This window comes from Rattus norvegicus, chromosome 13 (assembly GCF_021556685.1).
Source record: "Rattus norvegicus strain SHRSP/BbbUtx chromosome 13, alternate assembly SHRSP_T2T, whole genome shotgun sequence".
Classification (NCBI taxonomy): domain Eukaryota; kingdom Metazoa; phylum Chordata; class Mammalia; order Rodentia; family Muridae; genus Rattus; species Rattus norvegicus.
The window spans coordinates 53,813,941-53,834,728 of NC_141546.1; the positions used below are offsets into that span (position 1 = coordinate 53,813,941).

At 37.4% G+C, this 20,788-nt stretch overlaps 1 protein-coding gene across 3 annotated transcripts in view; it reads right to left on the reverse strand.

Moving 5' to 3' along the window:
* Positions 1–3,244: 3,244 nt before the first annotated feature.
* The window catches only part of Cfhr2l1 (complement factor H-related 2-like 1), a 33,868-nt gene continuing 16,324 nt past the window's right edge, over positions 3,245–20,788 (reverse strand). For 2 of the 3 annotated variants that reach the window (XM_087579807.1, NM_001402196.1), the window contains 4 exon segments: positions 20,299–20,475; positions 9,896–10,072; positions 7,401–7,583; positions 3,245–3,934 (listed from right to left, as the gene is read on the reverse strand). In XM_087579807.1, the coding sequence (XP_087435933.1) occupies positions 3,732–3,934; positions 7,401–7,583; positions 9,896–10,072; positions 20,299–20,475 (740 nt within the window). In that variant the 3' untranslated portion in view covers positions 3,245–3,731. 3 annotated transcript variants of the gene reach the window in all.

Sequence of the window (20,788 nt, forward strand, 5' to 3'; positions counted from 1 at the left end):
GCTTGATTCTTGGTTCCACATCATTGAGATACCTTTTTTTATCCTTTTATCTTTAGGTGATAACTAAGATTGATGTGAAGATGAGTTTTGTGGACACAGGAGAATATATCCTGTTTTCCCATCCATCTTTCAGTCTGTGTCTTTTTATTGGGGAGTTGAGACCATTGCTGAGTATTATCAAAAATCAGTGTTTATTGATTTTGTAATTTTCTTGTTACATTATTGTTATTGAGGTTTTTTTTCCTGTCTTTTCATTTGCTGTTTTGAGATCATTTATTCCTTTTGTTTTCTGGGTGAAGTTAACCTCTTTAGCTTGAAGTTTTCCATCTTGTGCCTTTATTAGAATTTAATTTGTAAATAGATACTATTTAAATTTGATTTTATTGCAGAATATTTTTCTTTCTCAATCTATTGTGATTGAAAGTTTTGGTGGGTACAGTAAAATGGACTGGTATAAATTGTCTTATAAAAAGAGTAGAGTATCTGTCCAGACCCTTCTGGCTTTTGAGTCTCTGTTGAGAAAACAGGGGTTATTTTAATGAGCCTGTCTTTATATTTTACTTGGTGTTTTCTCTTTTTATCTTTTAATAATCTTTGTTCTGTATATTTAGTGTTTTCATTATTTTGTGCTATGTGATTTCTTTTTTCTGTTCCAGCTTATTTTTCAACTCATTTGGGGTCCTTTATTCTCTTTTTATCATGGATAGATAACCCTTCAGTTAGGGTTAGGGAAATTTTGTTCTTCAGTTTTGTTAAAAATAATTTCTGTGCCTTTGATGTGGGTTCTTTCTCTTTTATTTTTCTATTATTTTTACATTTTCTCTTTTCATAGTGCCTTAGATTTCATGACAATTAAAGATTTTACATTTTCTTGGACTGAATTATCTAGATCTTGTATCTTTATTGAATGCCCGAGATTCTCCCTTTGACTATTTGCAGTTAATTGGAGAGGTTTACCTTTTAGGTCTCTGACTTTCTAAATTCTATTTTCAGTTATCCCTCTGGATTTATTAATATATTCATATTCTCTTTAAAGTACTTAAACCTATTTGTAACAATTACTTTGAAGTCCTTGTCTATGCTTCAGTTATATTGTATTTCTCAGTGGCATATTTCAAGGTTTTTGGGTTATACTATGTTGCATGTTTATAGCTGTATTTTTGCATTGGTGACTAGCCATCTGGGTTTGGAATGTTTTGTGACTGTATGTTGATATTTTGTCTAGTCTTTGTTGGGCGAGTGTTCCATTCCTAGTTTTCTGTTGCTGCCTCCAGATCTTAGGAACTTGTGACTTGTTTTATCTGGTAATCTTGTATAGGTGTCTCCAATAGAGTTCCCATGGAATGTGGTTTTATGTATTGGAGGTTGACACAAAAGCAGGGTGACTGAAAGGGTTAGCAAAAAGAGGAAAGCAGGTTCTTCCATGAGGTTTCCCAGAGAGTGGAGTCAGAAAAGTAGGGCAGCTCATTGCATGCAAGTGGTCTCCTATAGTGCTATGGTTGAGACTTCAAATTCTCAATCTCTCTGTCTCTTGTTTTTTTGTTTTTGTTTATTTGTTTTTTTTTTCAGTCAGGGTTTCTCTGTGCACCCTGGACTCACTCTGTAGACCAGGCTGGCCTTGAACTGTCCCTTCCAAATACTGGAATTGAAGTTCTGTGCCACTAAATTTGGCATCCTTTTTTTTCTTTATCGTTTGGTCTGTATCTATTGATTTGAGGAATTGAGACCATTGATATTGCAAGTTATTATTAGGTGATACTTATTTATTCTTGATATTTTATTGCAGTGTTGAGAATGTCCCTCTGACCTTGATTTACTGTTCTGTGATTATTTAATTCTTTTATATTCTTGGTGTAAATAACCTTCTCCCTAAGGTTGATATATCCCTTCCAGTGTCTTCTGTGAATGTCTTTTGGCAGACAAAATTACTTTGAACTTAGTTTAATTATGACTATTTTGCTTTCTTTTTTATTGTGATTGATATTTTTACCTGTCATGTATCCAGGGTCAGCATTTGTGGTGTTTCAAAGTTTGTACAACATTTACCCATGTCCTGGATTTTAAGAGTCTCTATTGAGAAGTCAGGTATTATTCTAATGTGCCTGCTTTTATGTATGACTAGGTCATTTTCCCTTGGAACTTTTAAATCCTGTATAGCTCACATTTAGTGTTTTGATTATTGTGTGCTATGGGGGTCTGGTTTGGTCTCTTTTTCCTTTTGCTATGCTTCTTGTACACTGAAAATCATCTTCTTTTAGATAAAGGGAAATATGCCATTTATCAGTTATTTTTCCTTCTTTCCTCTATGTATTGTTCTTTTTACAGTATCTAAGATTTCCTGAATGTTCTGTACTAGAGACTTTTTTACTCCTGCCAAATTTTTCCTTGATTCCTTTCTTCCTTCCTTCTTTCCTTCCTTCCTTCCTTTCTTTTCTTCTTTCCTTTTAAATTTAATATTTCCTTTTACAGAGCTATCTTTTTTAAAAAACTTGTCATCAGGACTGGAAATTCTCTATTTCACTTCGTTCATTATGTTGGAGAGTTTTTCAATGACTTTTTGTTTGATTTTTTTTTGAGCTTTTTATTTTGAGTTTTAGTTCAGTTTGGTGGCGCTTTCTCTCTCTCTCTCTCTCTCTCTCTCTCTCTCTCTACACACACACACACACACACACACACACACATATTAAATTCTATTCTCATATCTGGAGTTTTTCATTCATTCTTTCTTTCTTTCTTTCTTTTGTTAACTGCATTTTTCATTGTATATTTTATTTATTTACATTTCAAATGTTATCCCCTTCCCGGTTAACCCTCTGGAAATCCCCTATCCCATTCTCCCTCCCCCTGCTTCAGTGAGGGTGCTCCCCCATCCAGGTGCCCACTCCTGCCTCTGCACCTCAGCATTTGCCTACACTGGGGCATCGAGCCTTCCCAATATCAATAGCCTCTCCTCCCGTTGATGTCTGACAAGAATATCCTCTGCTACATATGTGGCTGGAGCCATGGGTCCATCTATGTCTACTTTTTGGTTGGTGGTTTAGTCCCTGGGAGCTCTGGGGGGATCTGGTTGGTTGATATTGTTGTTCTTTCTATGGGGTTGTAAATCCCTTCAGCTCCTTCAGTCCTTTCTTTAACTCCTTCTTTAACTCCCTGTGCTCAGTCTAATGGTTGCCTGTGAGCATACACCTCTGTATTTTTCAGGCTCTGGCAAAGCCTTAAAGTATAACAGTAACATATTTAGAAGTTCATTTGCAAAGTTCTTTGTATTATTTATTGGTAACAAAAGCAATATGTAGAATTATTTATATTCACTAGTAATATAAACTATGACAGTTTTCTTATATATTTGTGAAATGCTACAGTTTTGGAGACTGAGAACATGTTTTGTGTTCATTGTGAATCAAAGTCTTATAACAAAAGGCAGAGTAGAAGCTTTGAAAGATTTGGGAAAGTGGTAGATAGAGGCAGATAGAGAAGTAATTACCTGTAATTATTGCTACTGGTTTTTATGCTAGGATATATCATATTTTGATTTAGAAACTCTAAAGAAACTTCTTTTCCCTTGCTGTCTACAGTCTCCTAGTTCCCAGATTAATCACCAAATATGGACACCAGCTTATACTTATGAATGAAAATTAGTTAAACAAGAGTTTAAAAGTAATACTCTTACTGTATTGATAATATGCATGCACCCTAACTGAACAAAAGTGTATGCTTAAAGTCTAAGAGTGTTAGTGTGATTTTGTACAAGTGGGATAATTGATTTGACCATTAATGCATATTGTAATCAACGGTTGAGTTGTTGCCAGATGATGTCCGTTTTTACACTTAAATTCTTGCGTCTCCCCTGATTGGTAATAGCGCTTTTGTTTTTCTTCCCATCTGAAAGTTATGTTATGTTTTTCCATAATTTCTTTTGATATTATACAGGGATCTAAAAGAAAAACATACCACAAGAATATCAGTAAATGAAGTTACTGAGATCCAGTTTTCAAATAGAGTATATTATATTTAAGGCATCCTTTGCTAAATTCCTATAAACAACTATGAAAATAGCTTATACAGCTAAGTAAATAGAGAATGTTAAATGATGGAAACATGATGTTTGATATGAAAATTAGATCTCATCAGCAGGCATTCCTAATATCAATAACTTGCATCTCAGTTTATTTGTGATTGTTTACTTTGATTTAGTTATTGGGAAAGTTATAAAATTTGAAGTTTACAATTTGAGATATGATTTATTTATTTATGATACTCAAATCTAATATTCAATGATATGACAACCATTAAAAACAGTGCAATTATGGGATTGAAGATGCCCTACCATTCCACAAGGACACATGTTCCTAGCAACCTTATTTGTAATAGCCAGAAGCTGAAAACAACCCAGATGTCCCTCAACCAAACACGGGATACAGAAAATGTGATTCGTTTACACAGTGGAACACTATTAAGCTATTTAAAACGAGGACATCATAAATTTTGCAGGCAAATGGATAGAAGTCGAAAACATCATGCATAGTGAGGCAACCCAGAACCAAAAGGACATGCACGACAAGCCTAGCATAGCTGTCCTCTGAGAAGTACCAGCAGCTGACCAAGAGTGTAGATGCTTACACCCAACAATTGGACTGAAGTCATGGACCACTATGGTTGGATTAGGGGAAGAATTGAAGAAGTTGAAGGGGAGGGTGACCCTATAGGAAGACCAGCAGTCTCAACTATCCAAGACTCCTGGGAGCTCCCAGAGACCGAACTACTAACCAGGTAGAATACATGGGCTGGTCCAAAGTCCCTGCCATATATAGAGCAGAAGATTGCCTGGTCTGGCCTTAGTCGGAGAAGATGCACCTAGTCTTCAAGAGACATGAGGCCCCAGGAAGCAGGACTCTGTCAGGGGCTGGGGAGGGAGGAGCAGCCTTTTGGAGGCAAGGGGGAGGAAGAATTGATGAGGAACTGGGAGGGGCAGGCAATGGCTAGAATGTAAATAAGTAAAATAATTTGTAAAAGGCTGCACAAAAAGAAAATCAAAATGATCAGGTGAAAATACACCTGTATTTTCAGCATGATTTTGACTGGGACAGTAAGAAATGATCATTCCTACTCTGCCTGAGTTAATATTCTGTTCCATAAAGGAAATAAAAAAAAATCAAATGTGGGGCTGGAGAGATGGCTCAGTGGTTAAGAGCACTGTCTGCTCTTCCAGAGGTCCTGAGTTCAATTCCCAGCAACCACATGGTGGCTCACGACCATCTATAATGGGATGTGATGCCCTCTTCTGACCTGCTGGTGTATATGCAGGCAGAACAATGTATACATAATATATAAATAAATCTCTTTAAAAAAAATCAAATGTGTGGGAGGATTTTGTGTTTGTTATTATCTGGTGCACTAAAAATCTGAAAACAAGCAATGTAGAAAACATAGTGCAATTACACAGCATGATCATAATTGCTTTCACAATAATTATTATATAGTCACAAAGTAGTAAGTGTGAATGTATCATGAATTTTATTTTGATAGATTTTTAAAAATAAACCTATCAAATAACAAAACTTGAAAAGTGACAAGCCTGGCTGCAAAGCAGCTTTACCAATCACTATCTTGGTCCCTGAGCATACATCATGTAAATATACCATTTAAATGTGGTAACATTGTCTGTACACATTCAACAACTTATGGGAATATAATCAATATTTTTGTCTTGGGTCTTGTCGAGGAGCACTGTACTTGTACCATGTAATTGGAGATTAAATCGATTAATATCATTTCCTTTGGATATATAACAAAGAGAGGTACAGGGATCGTATATGGTAGATCTACTTTTAGATTTTCAAACAATCTCCATATTGTTCTCCATAGTAAACTGCACAGAATCACAGTCCTATCAACAGATTATCCTTTTTCTTTACATGAACATTTGTTATTTTAAGGGTTCTTTTCTGTGATACCATTCTTATTGGATGAAAAAGGATCTCATTGTGACTTTAACAGGCAGTACCATAAGAGCTAATGAAATTAATAAAATTATTTTCCTCACTGACATATGTATCTATATCATCTATCTTCTATCTATCTATCTATCTATCTATCTATCTATCTATCTATCTATCTATCTATCTATCATTTCATAAGTATCTTTCTTTTACTCCATTTTAATAGACTTACTTATATTCTAAAAATGAATTTAAATATTTTTCAGTGATTCCTTGACATGGAAAACCCCTATAATACATATGACAACTCCTGACAATGAAGTAACTGAAAATCATTTTCTCTAGTTCTAAAGTCTATCTATTAATTGTATCGATTAACTTCTTTGCCCTGCAGAAGTACTTCGATGTGATAAAATCTACTGGGTTTTCTTTTTAGTCTTTTCTTTGAGATACCATTCAAATATCTAGAGTCCAGACCTACTTAAGTGTTTTCCCATTGTTTATCCTTGTAGTTAGAATTTTTTTCTTACATTTAGGACTTTGCTCCACTTTTACTTACCTTTTTTCGATAGGCTATGTCAGGAATCCCTGTGTATCCCTGTATTATCTCCCTGTGCATTTCAACTTTCCTTGAATTACTTACTGAAGATGCTACCCTTCTTCCCAATGTGTGTTTTTGAATCTCTGTCTTGAACAATTAACCATAGATGCATAGAGCATTTTTTCAAATATATATTCTCTTTTGGTGCTTTAGTTTTATCCCATTGTCATAAAGTTCTGGTTACTATGGCTACTGGTGTACCTTGAAATATAGTATTATGACATTTCCAGATTTTTTCTATATGTTAAGTTCCTTTTACTCGTACACATTTTATAATACTTTCATACAGATTTTAGAATTGTTTCTCATATTGTATGAAGTATGTTTTCCATATTTTAATGGACTTTCATAGAGTCTGCTAATTGCCTTGGGCAATGTGGGCAGTTTAATATTAATTCTTCTAACCCTGTAATATAGGTTTCTCAATTTTTGTTCTGTGAGATTCCTTAATAAACTTCAGAACTCAGAAGTCATTCAGTTCTTTCAAATTCATTGGTAGATTATTTTTTTAATTAGTGTGAATGAGATTGTTTTACTGTTACTTTTCATAAAATGAAATTATTATACAGAAAAAAGCTGATTTTGTGTATTAATACCCATTTAGACTCTTTTTTTTTTCTTTTTTATTTTTTTCGGAGCTGGGGACCGAACCCAGGGCCTTGCGCTTGCTAGGCAAGCGCTCTACCACTGAGCTAAATCCCCAATCCCCCCATTTAGATTCTTAATCAAATTTGTTCTTAAATTTGAGTGCTTCTTTGGAATTTACCACACACGGCAACCCATACATCCCAAATGAGTTGACGGCCACCTTCATCTTGGAATACTGACTTTCCCAGGATCCATGAGAACAAGTTACTTACGTAAACATTTTGGTGGATCAGACCACTCTCCATTTATACATATTATTGTCTTGTTGCCCTGCAGTTGGTATAAAGACTGGCACTGATATTCAACTGATGATGATGGTATGTATCGTTGTAGTGGGAAGGATGTGATGTCTCCATTGTCAATAGGTGGAGGAGGCCCACAGATCTTTGTTGAATCTAAAAAAGACAACATTTGAAGTTTTCAGAGATCAAGTCAAAGTATAGGCTTGAGCAGAACCAATAAACATATTGGACTAACAAATGTCAAGATGGTTTCAGGTCACAATACTGATTGCTTGGAGTACTTTCTATGATGTAAATTGATAGTTAAAGGGCAAGTTCTTCCTTCTTTCTCACCTAAAGCACATACTCAACTGGAGTAAGCATGTATGTTCAGAAGCCTTCCAGTGATAATAGATGTATTATCAGGTGCTGATTAGATGGATGCCAATGCAGACAAGCACCATTTCTTTATTTTTAAGACACTGGAATATTTACTGTTTATTTATCTACATATTCTTGATCTTTATTGTCATTTTTGTAGAAGCACACATTTATTGACAAGAGGTAAATTAGACTCTCTGGCTTCCTGATCTGGTCAAGGTAAGAATGGGCACTTATATATTTTACTTTTGCTGCCAGCTGCCTGGAAGTAGCTGGAACCACCATAACTGTCTGGAAGAGCTTGAGACCAATGGAGTCAGTTGAAGAGACATTCTCCAACACGTGAGACCGATGGAGTCAGTTGACGAGACATTCTCCAACACGTGAGACCGATGGAGTCAGTTGAAGAGACATTCTCCAACATGTGAGACCAATGGAGTCAGTTGAAGAGACATTCTCCAACACGTGAGACCGATGGAGTCAGTTGACGAGACATTCTCCAACACGTGAGACCAATGGAGTCAGTTGACGAGACATTCTCCAACACGTGAGACCGATGGAGTCAGTTGAAGAGACATTCTCCAACACGTGAGACCAATGGAGTCAGTTGAAGAGACATTCTCCAACACGTGAGACCAATGGAGTCAGTTGAAGAGACATTCTCCAACACGTGAGACCAATGGAGTCAGTTGACGAGACATTCTCCAACACGTGAGACCAATGGAGTCAGTTGACGAGACATTCTCCAACACGTGAGACCAATGGAGTCAGTTGAAGAGACATTCTCCAACACGTGAGACCAATGGAGTCAGTTGACGAGACATTCTCCAACACGTGAGACCAATGGAGTCAGTTGAAGAGACATTCTCCAACACGTTGAGCCATATTCAGGCTGTACAATATATTTCAGGTTCCCAGATTTTGTCACCCGTGCTGCATAGGGTTTGGTTAGGCAACTGTCTTTGAGTCATTTTTCTGTAAGTAATTCAATAAAACTCATGTTTCACCACATTGGACTTTGATGATTTTTGTACATTGGTGTGTTCTGGGCTCCTAACCTGGTGTGAGTAGATGCCTGTGTATCATCTCTATAAAATTTTTTTGTCACAAAACAGAATTGTATATAAATAATTTCATATTGATTTTAATCTTATTTATATAATGCTAGAACTGACCTTGAGACAAAGGCTTAGCCAAATATCGTTCTAATGAAGTAATACCTCTGCTCTAGCATTTATTTTACCATTGTACTGCAGAAAGCTCTGATTTCATAATATTGACATGCTTATACTCAGAGAACGAAATAATCTTTATTTGTTTAGATTGAATTCATTATTTGGTGGTCATGTGTTTCCTCTCGTTTGTGATAAGTTTTCCTATGTAACTCAGACTTATCTGAAATTCTAGACCCTCATTTTTTATCTTCCCAGTGCTAAAATTATAGGTCTGTGCCATTTTGCTAGAAGTTGACATCCTACTGAATTAAATTTGAGTGGATTCTTGAGCCGAAAATCAAGTTTCTTAGTCTCTGCTATTATCCTTTCAATATTTCCTATTCTGCCAATTTCATCTTCCTCCTTCACATTTTTCAAGATGCATGATCTTATTTACAATAAAATTGTAATTTTTGTAATGATGACCTAGTTTAAATAATTTTGAGCTTTCATTTATGATACTATGACATACATGGTCAAATAAAAGGCATATCAACTTGAATGTATTATTATAAAAGCAGATTTTCCCATCAGTTAAAAGACTTAAAATGAGAGTTCTAAGCCTGGTGACATGAGTTCAATCCCAAGGACTCACTTGATGAAAAGAGTGAGCAGATTCTTGCAAGCCTCTGACACCAGAAATGTGTATGTGCAATGTGTACACACATCCATAAACACACACATGTATGCAAATATACATTGGATAAATAGATTAATATAATGAAGTAATAAAATACTATCATCTTAGCCTTCCAAAGTTTTTTTTTCATATTCTATTTTCTTAATTTCCCTTAAATCAGATGGAAGATTCTAGAACATTTAATTTTTTGAAATTAAAGTATTAATATTTAATTTTGTTTTGTGAAAAATTCTAAAGACAACAGTACTCACCATAACATGAGGGCTTATCAGACCATCCATCATGATTACAAGTTATGGAGCCTTTGGTTTGTTTATATTTGTTTTCATATCCATCATGGCATTCATAGTCTATTTTGTCGTTGAGTTTAAACCATGTGCTATTATTCTTAATTACAGCATTCTCAAACACAGGCATATCACATGACTCTAATGTAAAATAAAATTGACATTTCATTTCTAAGGAGTCAATGGATAATCTGAATAATTCTCATAACAAGAAAAGGCTTTATAAGTTAATTTGTACTAATGAATTAAGCACTATGTAAAAACCATCTAAGAAGACCAATTGATATTGTTATTAAAATGAAATGAATTTCAATATAGCATTATCTCTTTAATTAAGTTTCAAAATATTTCAATTTAAAAATAATTTCACTATTCCCATTTCTGCCTGCGACTGGAGCTGACCCGTGTGCCACAGAAATCTGTACTCAGATCCCACTGGGAGAGAGCTGGATTCTCAGAAGTGCTGACATTCCTGAGAGCACAGGTGAAACCACTACTTCTGCTTACATTCCTGTCCCAAGAGGAACCCTCCTGGAGCCTTCAGGACACAGGAACTGAGAACCAGTTGGTGACAGGATGCTTCTGGTTTCTGTTTGTGCTTGGGGCTAATCCTGTAACACAGTTCTCTGTACCCAAATACCCTTGGAAAAGAAGTGGTCTCCCAGTAGTGCTGACATACAGGCTTACAGGAGGGTCAAATCACTGTCAGACAGCAAGACCAGCTGACACCAGAGGTAAGCAGATGGCAAGAGGCAAGGGCAAGAACCTAAGCAACAGAAACCAAGGCCACTTGGCATCATCAGAAGCCAAGCACATCCCTGGGTACCCCAACACACCAGAAAAGCAAGATTTGGATTTCAAAATCACATCTCATGATTACAATAGAGGACTTCAAGAAGGACATAAATAACTCCCTAGAAGAAATACAGGACAACACAGGTAAACAAATAGAAGCCCTTAAAGAGGAAACCCCAAAATCCCTTAAAGAATTACAGGAAAACACAATGAAATAGGTAAAGGAATTAAACAAAACCATCCAGGATCTAAAACTGGCAATAGAAACAATAAAAAATCACAAAGGGAGACAGCCCTGGAGATAGAAAACCTAGGAAAGAGATCAGGAGTCATAGACACAAGAATTACCAACAGAATACAAAAGACAGAAGAGAATCTCAGGGGCAGAAGATACCATAGAAAACATTGACAAAAGAGTCAAAGAAAATGCAAAAAGCAAAAAGCCCCTAACCCAAAACATCCAAGAAATCTAGGACAAATCTAGATGAAACCTAAAGATAATAGGTATAGATGAGAGTGAATATTCCTGACTTAAAGGGCCAGTAACTATCTTGAACAAAATTATAGAAGTAATCTTTCCTAACCTAAAGAAAGAGATGCCCATAAACATAAAAGAAGCCTATATACCTGGAAACATACTGGACTAGAAAAGAAATTCCTCCCGTTGCATAATAGTTATAACACTAAATGCACAAAACAAAGAAAGAATATTAAAAACACTAAGGGAAAAAGGTCAAGTAACATATAAAGGCAGACCTATTAGAATTACATCAGCCTTCTCACCAGAGATATGAAAGCCAGAAGATCTTGGGAAGATGTCATACAGACCCTAAAGGAACACAAATGTCAACCCAGGATACTATATCCACCTTAAACTCTCAATTAACATAGATGGAGAAACCAAGATATGTCATGACAAAACCAAGATTACACAATATGACAGAAAGCCAACATACACACAGAAGATGAACAATGTTCTACTCAATGATCACTTGGCCAAGGAGGAAATAAAGAAAGAAATTAAAGGTTTTTTATTGTTTAATGAAAATGGAGGCATAACATATTCAAATTTATGGGACACAATGAAAGCAGTGCTAAGAGGAAAACTCATAGCTCTGAGTGTATCCAGAAAGAAACAGAAGAGAGTATACATTAGCAGCTTGACAACACCTAAAAGCTCTAGAACAAAAAGAAGCAAATACACTCAAGAGGAGTAGAAGGCAGGAAATAATCAAACTTAGGGCTGAAATCAACCAAGTAGAAACAAAAAGAATCAAGAAAACCAGGAGTTGGCTTTTTGAGAAAATCATCAAGATAGATAAACCCTTAGCTAGGCTAACCTGAGGGCACAGAGAGTATCCAAATTAACAAGATCAGAAATTAGAAGGCAGACATAAAAACAAAAACTGAGGAAATTCAAAGAATCATCAGATCCTACTACAAAAGCCTATACTTAACAAAACTGGAAAATCTGGAAGAAATGGACACTTTTATAGACAGATACCAGGTACCAAAGTTAAATCAGGATCAGATAAACCATCTAAATAGTCCCATAACTCCTAAAGCAATAGAGGCAGTTATTAAAAGTCTCCCAACTGAAAAAAAGTCCAGGATCAGATGGATTTAGTGCAGAATTCTATCAGACCTTCATAGAAGACCTAATACCATTTCTGTCCAAACTACTCCACAAAATAGAAACAGAAGGAGCACTACCCAACTCCTTCAATGAAGCCACAATTATTCTTATACCTAAACCACATAAAGACCCAACAAAGAAAGAGAACCACATGAAACTCAAGAAGGATGACCAAAATGTGGATGCTTCACTTCTTCTTTAAAAGGGGAACAAAACTATCCATAGGAGGGGATAGGGAGGCAAAATTTAGAGCAGAGACTGAAGGAAGGGCCATTCAGGGCCTGACCCACATGTGGCCCATATATATACAGCCACAAAAACTAGATAAGATGGATGAAGCTAAGAAGTGCAGGTTGACAGGAACCAGATATAGATCTCGCCTGAGAGACACAGCCAGAACATGTCAAATACAGAGGGGAATGTTAGCAACAAACCACTGAATTGAGAACGGGACCCCTGTTGGAGGAATTAGAGAAAGGATTGAAAGAGCTGAAGAGGCTTGCAACCCAATAAGAGCAACAATGCCAACCAACCAGAGCTTCCAGGGACTAAATCACTACCCGAAGACTATACATGGACTGACCCTGGGCTCCAACTCTATATGTAGCAAAGGATGGCCTTGCTGGGCACCAATGGAAGAAGTCCTTGTCTCTGTATTCTCTTCTGGGTTTCAAGGTTGGAACCCCCCCCCCAGTGTAGGGGATTGTCGGGGGGTGGGTAAGGGTGGTGGATGGGGAGGGTAACACCCTTATAGAAGGGGAGAGGGAGGGGTTGGGGGCTTATGGGCGGGAAACTGGGAAATGGAATAACATTTGAAATGTAAATAAGAAATGCCCAATTAAAAAAAGAAAAAAAAAGAAAATATCAATCTAAGTTGTATAACCCAATTACAAAAAACCACACATGGTATGCACTCACTGATAATTGGATATTAGCCTAAAAGCTCCGAATTACCCAAGATACAATTTACAGACTACATGAAACTCAAGAAGAAGGACAACCAAATTACGAATGCTTCAATCCTTCTTAGAAGGAGCTGAAGAGGTTTATAACCCCATAATAACAATATCAACCAAACAGAGACTAAACCACCATCAAAAGCATACATATGGACTGACCCATGGCTCCAGATGGATAAACAGTGGGTGGCCTTGCTGGGCACCAATGAGAGAAGCCCTTGGTCCTTCTAAGGCTGGGCACCCCAGTGTAGGGGAATGTTGGGGGGTCAGGAATATTGGGTGGATGTGTGGGGGAACACCCTCATAGAAAAAGGAGTAGGGGATATGGGATAAGGGCTTATGGACGGGAAACTGGGAAAGGGAATAACATTTGAAATGTAAATAAAAAATTCTAATAAAAAATCAAGAAAATGAGGGGTGGGGTGGGAAGATATTCATAGGAGAGAATACGTAGACAAAATTTGGAGCAGAGAGTGAAGGAATGGCCACGCAAAGACTGCCCCACCTGGGGACCCAGCGCATAAACATACAGCCACCAAACCCAGACAATATTCCAGATGACAAGAGGTTAATGCTCAGGAGCCTGATATAGCCATCTCCTGAGAGGCTGTGTCAGAACATTACAAATACAGAGGCAGATCCTTGCAAGTCAACCATTGAACTGAGAATGGGGTCCCCATTGGAAGAGTTAGAGAAAGGATTAAAGGAGCTGAAGGGGTTTGCAACCCCAGAGTAACAACAATACCAACCAACCAGAGCTCCCACGGACTAAACCATCATTCAAAGACTACAAATAGACAGACCCATGGCTCTAGCTGCATATTTAGCAGTGGATGGACTTGTGCATCAATGGGAGGAGATGCCTTTGGTCCTGCCATGGCGAGATACTCCAGTGTAGTGGAATGTCTGGGCAGGGTGGCGGGAAGGGATGGGTGGGTGTGGGAACACCGTCATAGAAGCCAGGGGCTGAGGGATGGGATAGGGGTTTTACTGGGAAAGGGGCTAACATTTGAAATGTAAATAAAAATTTTCCAATTAATAATAATTTCATGGCTAAAATTTGCTCATATTTATTACATGATATAAATAAATATACAGATGAAAATTCATATTTTTTAGGAACATGTAATAGCATTTATCTGAATTAGATCCTATATTTAGTAGCTAACGTGAAATATAGAATTCAGAAAAGTAGATTAGCTTAATTTAAAAATACATTCAATGTAGTATATTAAATGTTTTCTTTTTAACAATAAGAAAAACCAATGTAGTCTGATTACTTATAATTTAATAAAATGGATTTACAAATAGGAGTAAGTTTACAAAATCATGATTTACAAAATCATGTATAAGCATGATGAATAAAACATAAATTTAAAAAGTAATGAATGCTTTAAAGAACCCTTTCATGTAAGGTGTGTTGAATAATACCACTGCCTAGTTTCCTAATAAATAAGGCAAACTGAAACTTTCATTAGTTTGTAAATCAAAGTTAACTTTCAAAATATACATTTTGCTGGTATTTGAAACATTTTTTCTTTCCAATATCAAGACACTTGGAAAGATTTTCTAATAGGGAGAAATGGATTTGAACACATAGTGTGAAATATATTATAAATGTCATCACATGTACTATGATTTAAAACATGGATATATATCTTCACTAAAAATTGTATCTTCATATTTGGGAACAAAGGTTTGGCTATGCAATGCAGAACACCTTTAAAAATATCAGTTCTTCAAAGAATTGTTTAAGATTTAAAATTTTAAACATCACGTGTTCTCTCTTTTTTTTTTCTTTTTTTTTCGGAGCTGGGGACCGAACCCAGGGCCTTGCGCTTCCTAGGCAAGCGCTCTACCACTGAGCTAAATCCCCAACCCCAAGATTTAAAATTTTATAATGTGTTTTTTATCTTTTTGTAATTTAAACTCTTTTTCACACTCCAAAATCTATTTCCCTCCAGGTCCATCCTCTGACTGTTCCACATTTCATACCTCCCCATCCTTATCTCCACAACGATGTCCCTTCCACCCCCATCCCACCAGACCTCCTCATTCCCAACTCCCTCTACTCTCTTGAGGGTTAGGTGCATCTTCTCTGCCTGAACCGAGACCCAGGAGTCCTCTGTTGTGTATGTATTGGGGGCCCCATAACAGTTAGTGTATGCTGTCTGGTTGGTGGTCCAGTGTTTGAGAGGAAAACAGGTGTCCAGGTTAATTGAAACTGCTGGTCCTCCTGTAGGGTCACCCTCCTCCTCAGTCTCTTCCAACTTTTTCCTAATTTAACCACAGGGGTCAGGAACCCTTCTGTCCATTGATTGGGTGTAAATATCTGCATCTGACTCTTTTAGCTGCTTGTTTTGTTTTGTTTTTTGTTTTGTTTTTTTTTTGTTTTTGTTTTTTTTTTGGAGAGCAGTCATGATAGGTTACTTTTTGTGAGTGATCCATAGGCTCAGTAACAGTGTCAGACCTTGGGGCCTTCTCTTTAGTTGGATCCTACTTTGGGTCTGTCGCTGGACCTCCTATTACTCAGGCTCCTCTCTATTTCCATCCCTTCATTTCTTTCAGACAGGAAGAATTATGCATCAGAGTTTTTGATTGTGGAATGGTAACTCCATACCTCACTTGATGCTCTGTCTTTCTGCTGGAGGTGGACTGTACAAGTTCCCTCTCCCCCCGTAGGGAATTCTATCTAAGGCCCCTCCCTTTGAGTCCTGAAAGTCTCTCACCTTCCAGTTCTCTGTTACATTCTGGAGGTTACCCCTAGCTTCTTTCTCCCAAGGTTTCCTGTTCTCATTCATTTGCTGGTCCTCAGGGCTTCAGTTGTTTTCCCCATTCAATACCTGATTCCCTCTTCCCCTCACGGTCCCCTTTCCTATCCAGATCCTGCCCTCCCTCCCACCTCCTGTGATTGCTTTCTTCTCCCTCTTAAGTGTGGTTGAGGCATCCTCACTTGGGCCCTTCCCCTTGTTGACCTTTTGGAGTTCTGTGGACTGTATCTTGTGTACTCTGTACTTTTTGGGCTACTACCCGCTTAATAGTGAGTACATACCTCCTTTTGGTTCAGAGTTACCTCACTCGGGATGATATTTTCTAGTTCTATTCATTTGCCTGCAAAACTCAGGATTTTCTTGTTCTTAATAGCTGCGGAGTATTCCATTGTGTAAATGAACCACATTTTCTGTATCCAATATTCTGTTGTGTGTAGGGAGTGGCATATATAGATAAAGATGGCGCTGACATCTAGTGGTCGTTTGTGGTATACAACCATTACAGCACATGTGTTGGCATACCTCCAACATCTACAAGGCCAGGGTGATATTCATGCTAATAAGGTACTTCATGCTCCACCAATCCCTAGAGGACAAGTTTACAGCCACAGCCTGTTTTGTATATAAGGCGAGTGCCTTTGTTCCTCGGGGTCCCCTGTACCAACAATGACGTGTTCCTGCAATAAAGGCTGTTGAGAAGAATCCGACGGTGTTGCGTCTTCCTTGCTGGTCGAGGTGGGCGCATCAGTTGTGGGCCATCTGGGTTGTTTACTGCTTCTGGCTATCACAAATAAGGCCCTATGAACATATTAGAACACCTGTCCATGTGGCATGGTGGGGGATCTTTTGGGTATTTGCCTAAGAGTGGCATATCTGGATCTTCAGGTAGATCTATTTCCAATTTTCTGAGGAATCTCCAGATTGATTTCCAGAGTGGTTGTACCAGTTTGCAATCCCTCCAGCAATGGATGTGTGTTCCTCTTTTTTTACATCCTCGCCAACATGTGCTGTCAACAGATTTGATTCTAGCCATTCTGATTGGTGTAAAATGCATACTCAGGGTCAATTTGATTTGCATTTCTCTGATCACTAAGGACTTTGAACAATTTTTTTAGGTGCTTCTCATCATTCAAGATTCCTCTGTTGTGACTTTTCTCCTTAGCTTTATACCCCATTTTTGATTGGGTTGTTTGGTGTTTGGATGCTTAGCTTCTTGGGTTTTTTATATATTTTGAATATAGGCCCTCTATTAGATGTGGTGTTAGTGAAGACTTATTTCTCAATCTGTAGGTTGCCAATTTGTCCTATTGACTATGTCCTTGACCTTACAGAAACTTTTCAGTTTCATGAAGTCCAAATTATCAATTCTTGATCTTAGAGCTTGAGCCATTGGAGTTCTGTTTAGGAAATTTTCCCCTGTGCAAATGCTTTCAAGGCTCTTTCCCACTTTCTCTTTTATTAGAATCACTGTGTCTGGTTTTATGTTGAGGTACTTGATCTACTTGGACTTGAGCTTTGTGCAAGGTGACAAATATGAATCTATTTTCATTTTTCTACGTACAGACTGCCAGTTAGACCAACACCATTTATTCTCTCTCTCTCTCTCTCTCTCTCTCTCTCTCTCTCTCTCTCTCTCATATATTTTTGGCTTCTGTGTCAAAGATCAACTATGAATAAGTGTGTGGCTTTATTTCTGGGTCTTCAATTTTATTCCATTGATCAATGTGTCTGTCTCTGTACCAATACAATGTTATTTTTATAACTACTGCTCTGTAGTAGAACTTGAGTTCAGGGATAGTGATTCAAATAGAAGTTCTTTTTTAAAAATTTTTTTCTATAATATTATCTTTTACAGTGTAGATTTTCATCTTTTCATGGAAGCTGTAATGTGTCACAATGTCACAGAGTATGCACTTTTTTCACATACTGTTATTTGCAAATGTTTATTGCAGTGAGTTATTAGTCTGAACCCAGGCTTCTGATTTTTTTCTATATCATCAATACTGGTTCCTTACCAGGAACCCTCTGGGATGTCATATTTTCACCCTGTGTCATGGAGACCCAGCAGCTTTGCACCTCCAGGATCAGCTCTTTCACCTACTCCAGCAGGTCATAGATGAGGTAGATGTTAGGGTGGGCCAGCTCAACATCTTGAATCTGGACACGGGAGGTAGCTGAGTTGGTCAGCCTGCCAACTCTCCTCCACCAACAGGGCAAACTCTACAGCACTATCCTGGCTTGTTGGCTCACCCAATGCTACATGCTTCAAGGTCAACTCTCCTGGTGTCATGCCCTCAGGGTCTGATCACCCACACCCACACCACCAGATCCTGCTATACTGTGTTGCCCAATCAAAGTGCAGGTCACACTTTCCCAAGTGTTGCACTAATCAAGGGGCTGGGATAGCTCTCTTACCTAATCATGTGGAAAGTGTTGGGGAAGGACATCTTCCCCATTCCCACACTAGTTTTTGGTAGTGGGGTTGCCTCTTCTTTGTTCATACCCTCAGACCAGCTCACCAGTGCCACTGTTACCAGGGCGAGCTTGAGCTTAACTGTGCTCCCCCGGTGAGGTGAATAGCTTAAGTTCCCAAGTGTTGTAGCTGGTTGGAGGCATATGCAGATCTCCTACTCTCCTTATCCCAGGGCCAGATCTCCTGACTGCTGTAGGTTAGTTGGCAAGGGACAAGATGTGGAGGAGGGCATCACAGCCACACACAGGCCATCTCATAGCACACAAGTGGTGGGGACAGTTCTGCATAGCCCTAAGACTTTAAAGTGGTCCTAGGTGACAAACCAAGGTACGTACAACATTATTTTGAAGTGTGTACAGATTACCCTTGTATTACTTAAATACTGATTATTGTGCCCCCATATCTAGGTATAATCCTTATTCTGAAAAATCTCCAGTCTAAACCTTGTGTAAACATTGCTCTCCAATTATTCCCTGATTAGTAAAAAGCTGATAAGCCCATGTCTGAGCAGAGGATATAATAGGACTGGACTTCCTCCCAGCCCAGAGGCTGGCAGGAGAGAGAAATGGGGACTTGCAATTGGGAGAGTCCAGGATATAACATGAGATAACACCTGGAGCAGAGAGAGGCAGACAGTGCTAAAATGCAGGGATTTTGGCAGGGGGGTAGCCAGAATAGCTGGGAGGATTAAATAGAGTAGTAGTACTCAGTTGTGTTCTTAAAGCTTGTTATATATATATATATATATATATATATATATATATATATATATATATATAATAGTCTAGTGTTAATTATTTGGGAGGTAGTAAGGTTTGGAGAAAAAAAATATTCTTTTAAGAAGCCACTAACTGATGGTTCCATGAAGTTTAGTGCTCATACCAGTCAATGATATCTACACGGAGCCATGCTACTACAAATCCATCAACCAGGACATGTCCCTCAGTGGTAGCATGGGCTGAGATTTCACCATGATCTCAAGTGTCAAAGGTAGTTACTTAAACAGGCTGTTCTCTCCACCCTCACTTCTCAATTCCCACCTCTCTACTTAATGGTCAAACTGTTTTCTCTTTTTCTCCCATCTGTTCACCACTCATTTGTACATTATAGCAGGTCCTGCTGTGGGCAGGCCACATAGCATGGGAGTCTTTGGTGTTCTCTGATCCCCTGTTATTTGTGTTAGGATCTTATTCAGTTACCTAGGGAAAAAAAGCTAAAGCAATATACATAGATAATACTTTAAATATGAAAAGATGTATAAATAGGAAAGGCAGTAAGTTCAGATAAATCAGCCCAATTGACATATACACTAAAAAGAATATGTACAATAATATATATGAAGAAAACAAGCATAAATAAAATACTAAATCTAATTCAGTACATACTTAAACAAATAACTAATATTAATAATATAAAAATAAATTCCTAAATATATCAATGATGTATATTGCTATTGTCATATTTGTTTAATTCTACATTGCACTTTTATAATTTTTAAGTCAAATGACAGAGTGATTTTAAATATTGCAAATATTGTAAATTACAGAATAAATTACTCAATGTTTTGCTTTATTATTAACTAGTATCTGTAGGTATGTTCAATTTACTATGTATTTGTTAAGAATCCTTCCGGTAAGCAATCCTTTACTTGAAACAATGGAGCAATTTTCCCCAGTTAACATAGATGAGTGAGAAGTCATGAGCATCTCAGAACCTCAGAGCAAGGTACTTACTGATACGGACGCATTTGGGAGGAGGGGACCAGCCATTTTCTGTACATATCATTGTATCTTGACCATTTGGAAGACTATAGCCACTGTAACACTGGACTTTTGCAGACTGACCCTCTATATATCTTCTTTGCCAGTATGAAGATTCTCCATTTTCCACATAATGGAAAATACATTGCCCTAAGAAACATAATAATTAAAAATTAAAAAAATAAAATCTTTAATTTGTTTAAGAATAAACTGTTAAATGTTATCTTTAAAACTGTTTAATGAGCATGCACGTCATTCAAAAATAATATTAATAACAAACATTTAAGATAATAGCATTTCTCTTTCATTTGTAAAAATAAAATATGCAAGGTATTTCCATAGTCCCTATTGTATGTGTGTATATTTCATGAAGAAACATTTCATGACAGAACCTAGCCATTTTGCTCACAAATTCTTTTGTTGGTCTTATTTTTGTCATGAATAACTTAATTATGTATGTGCT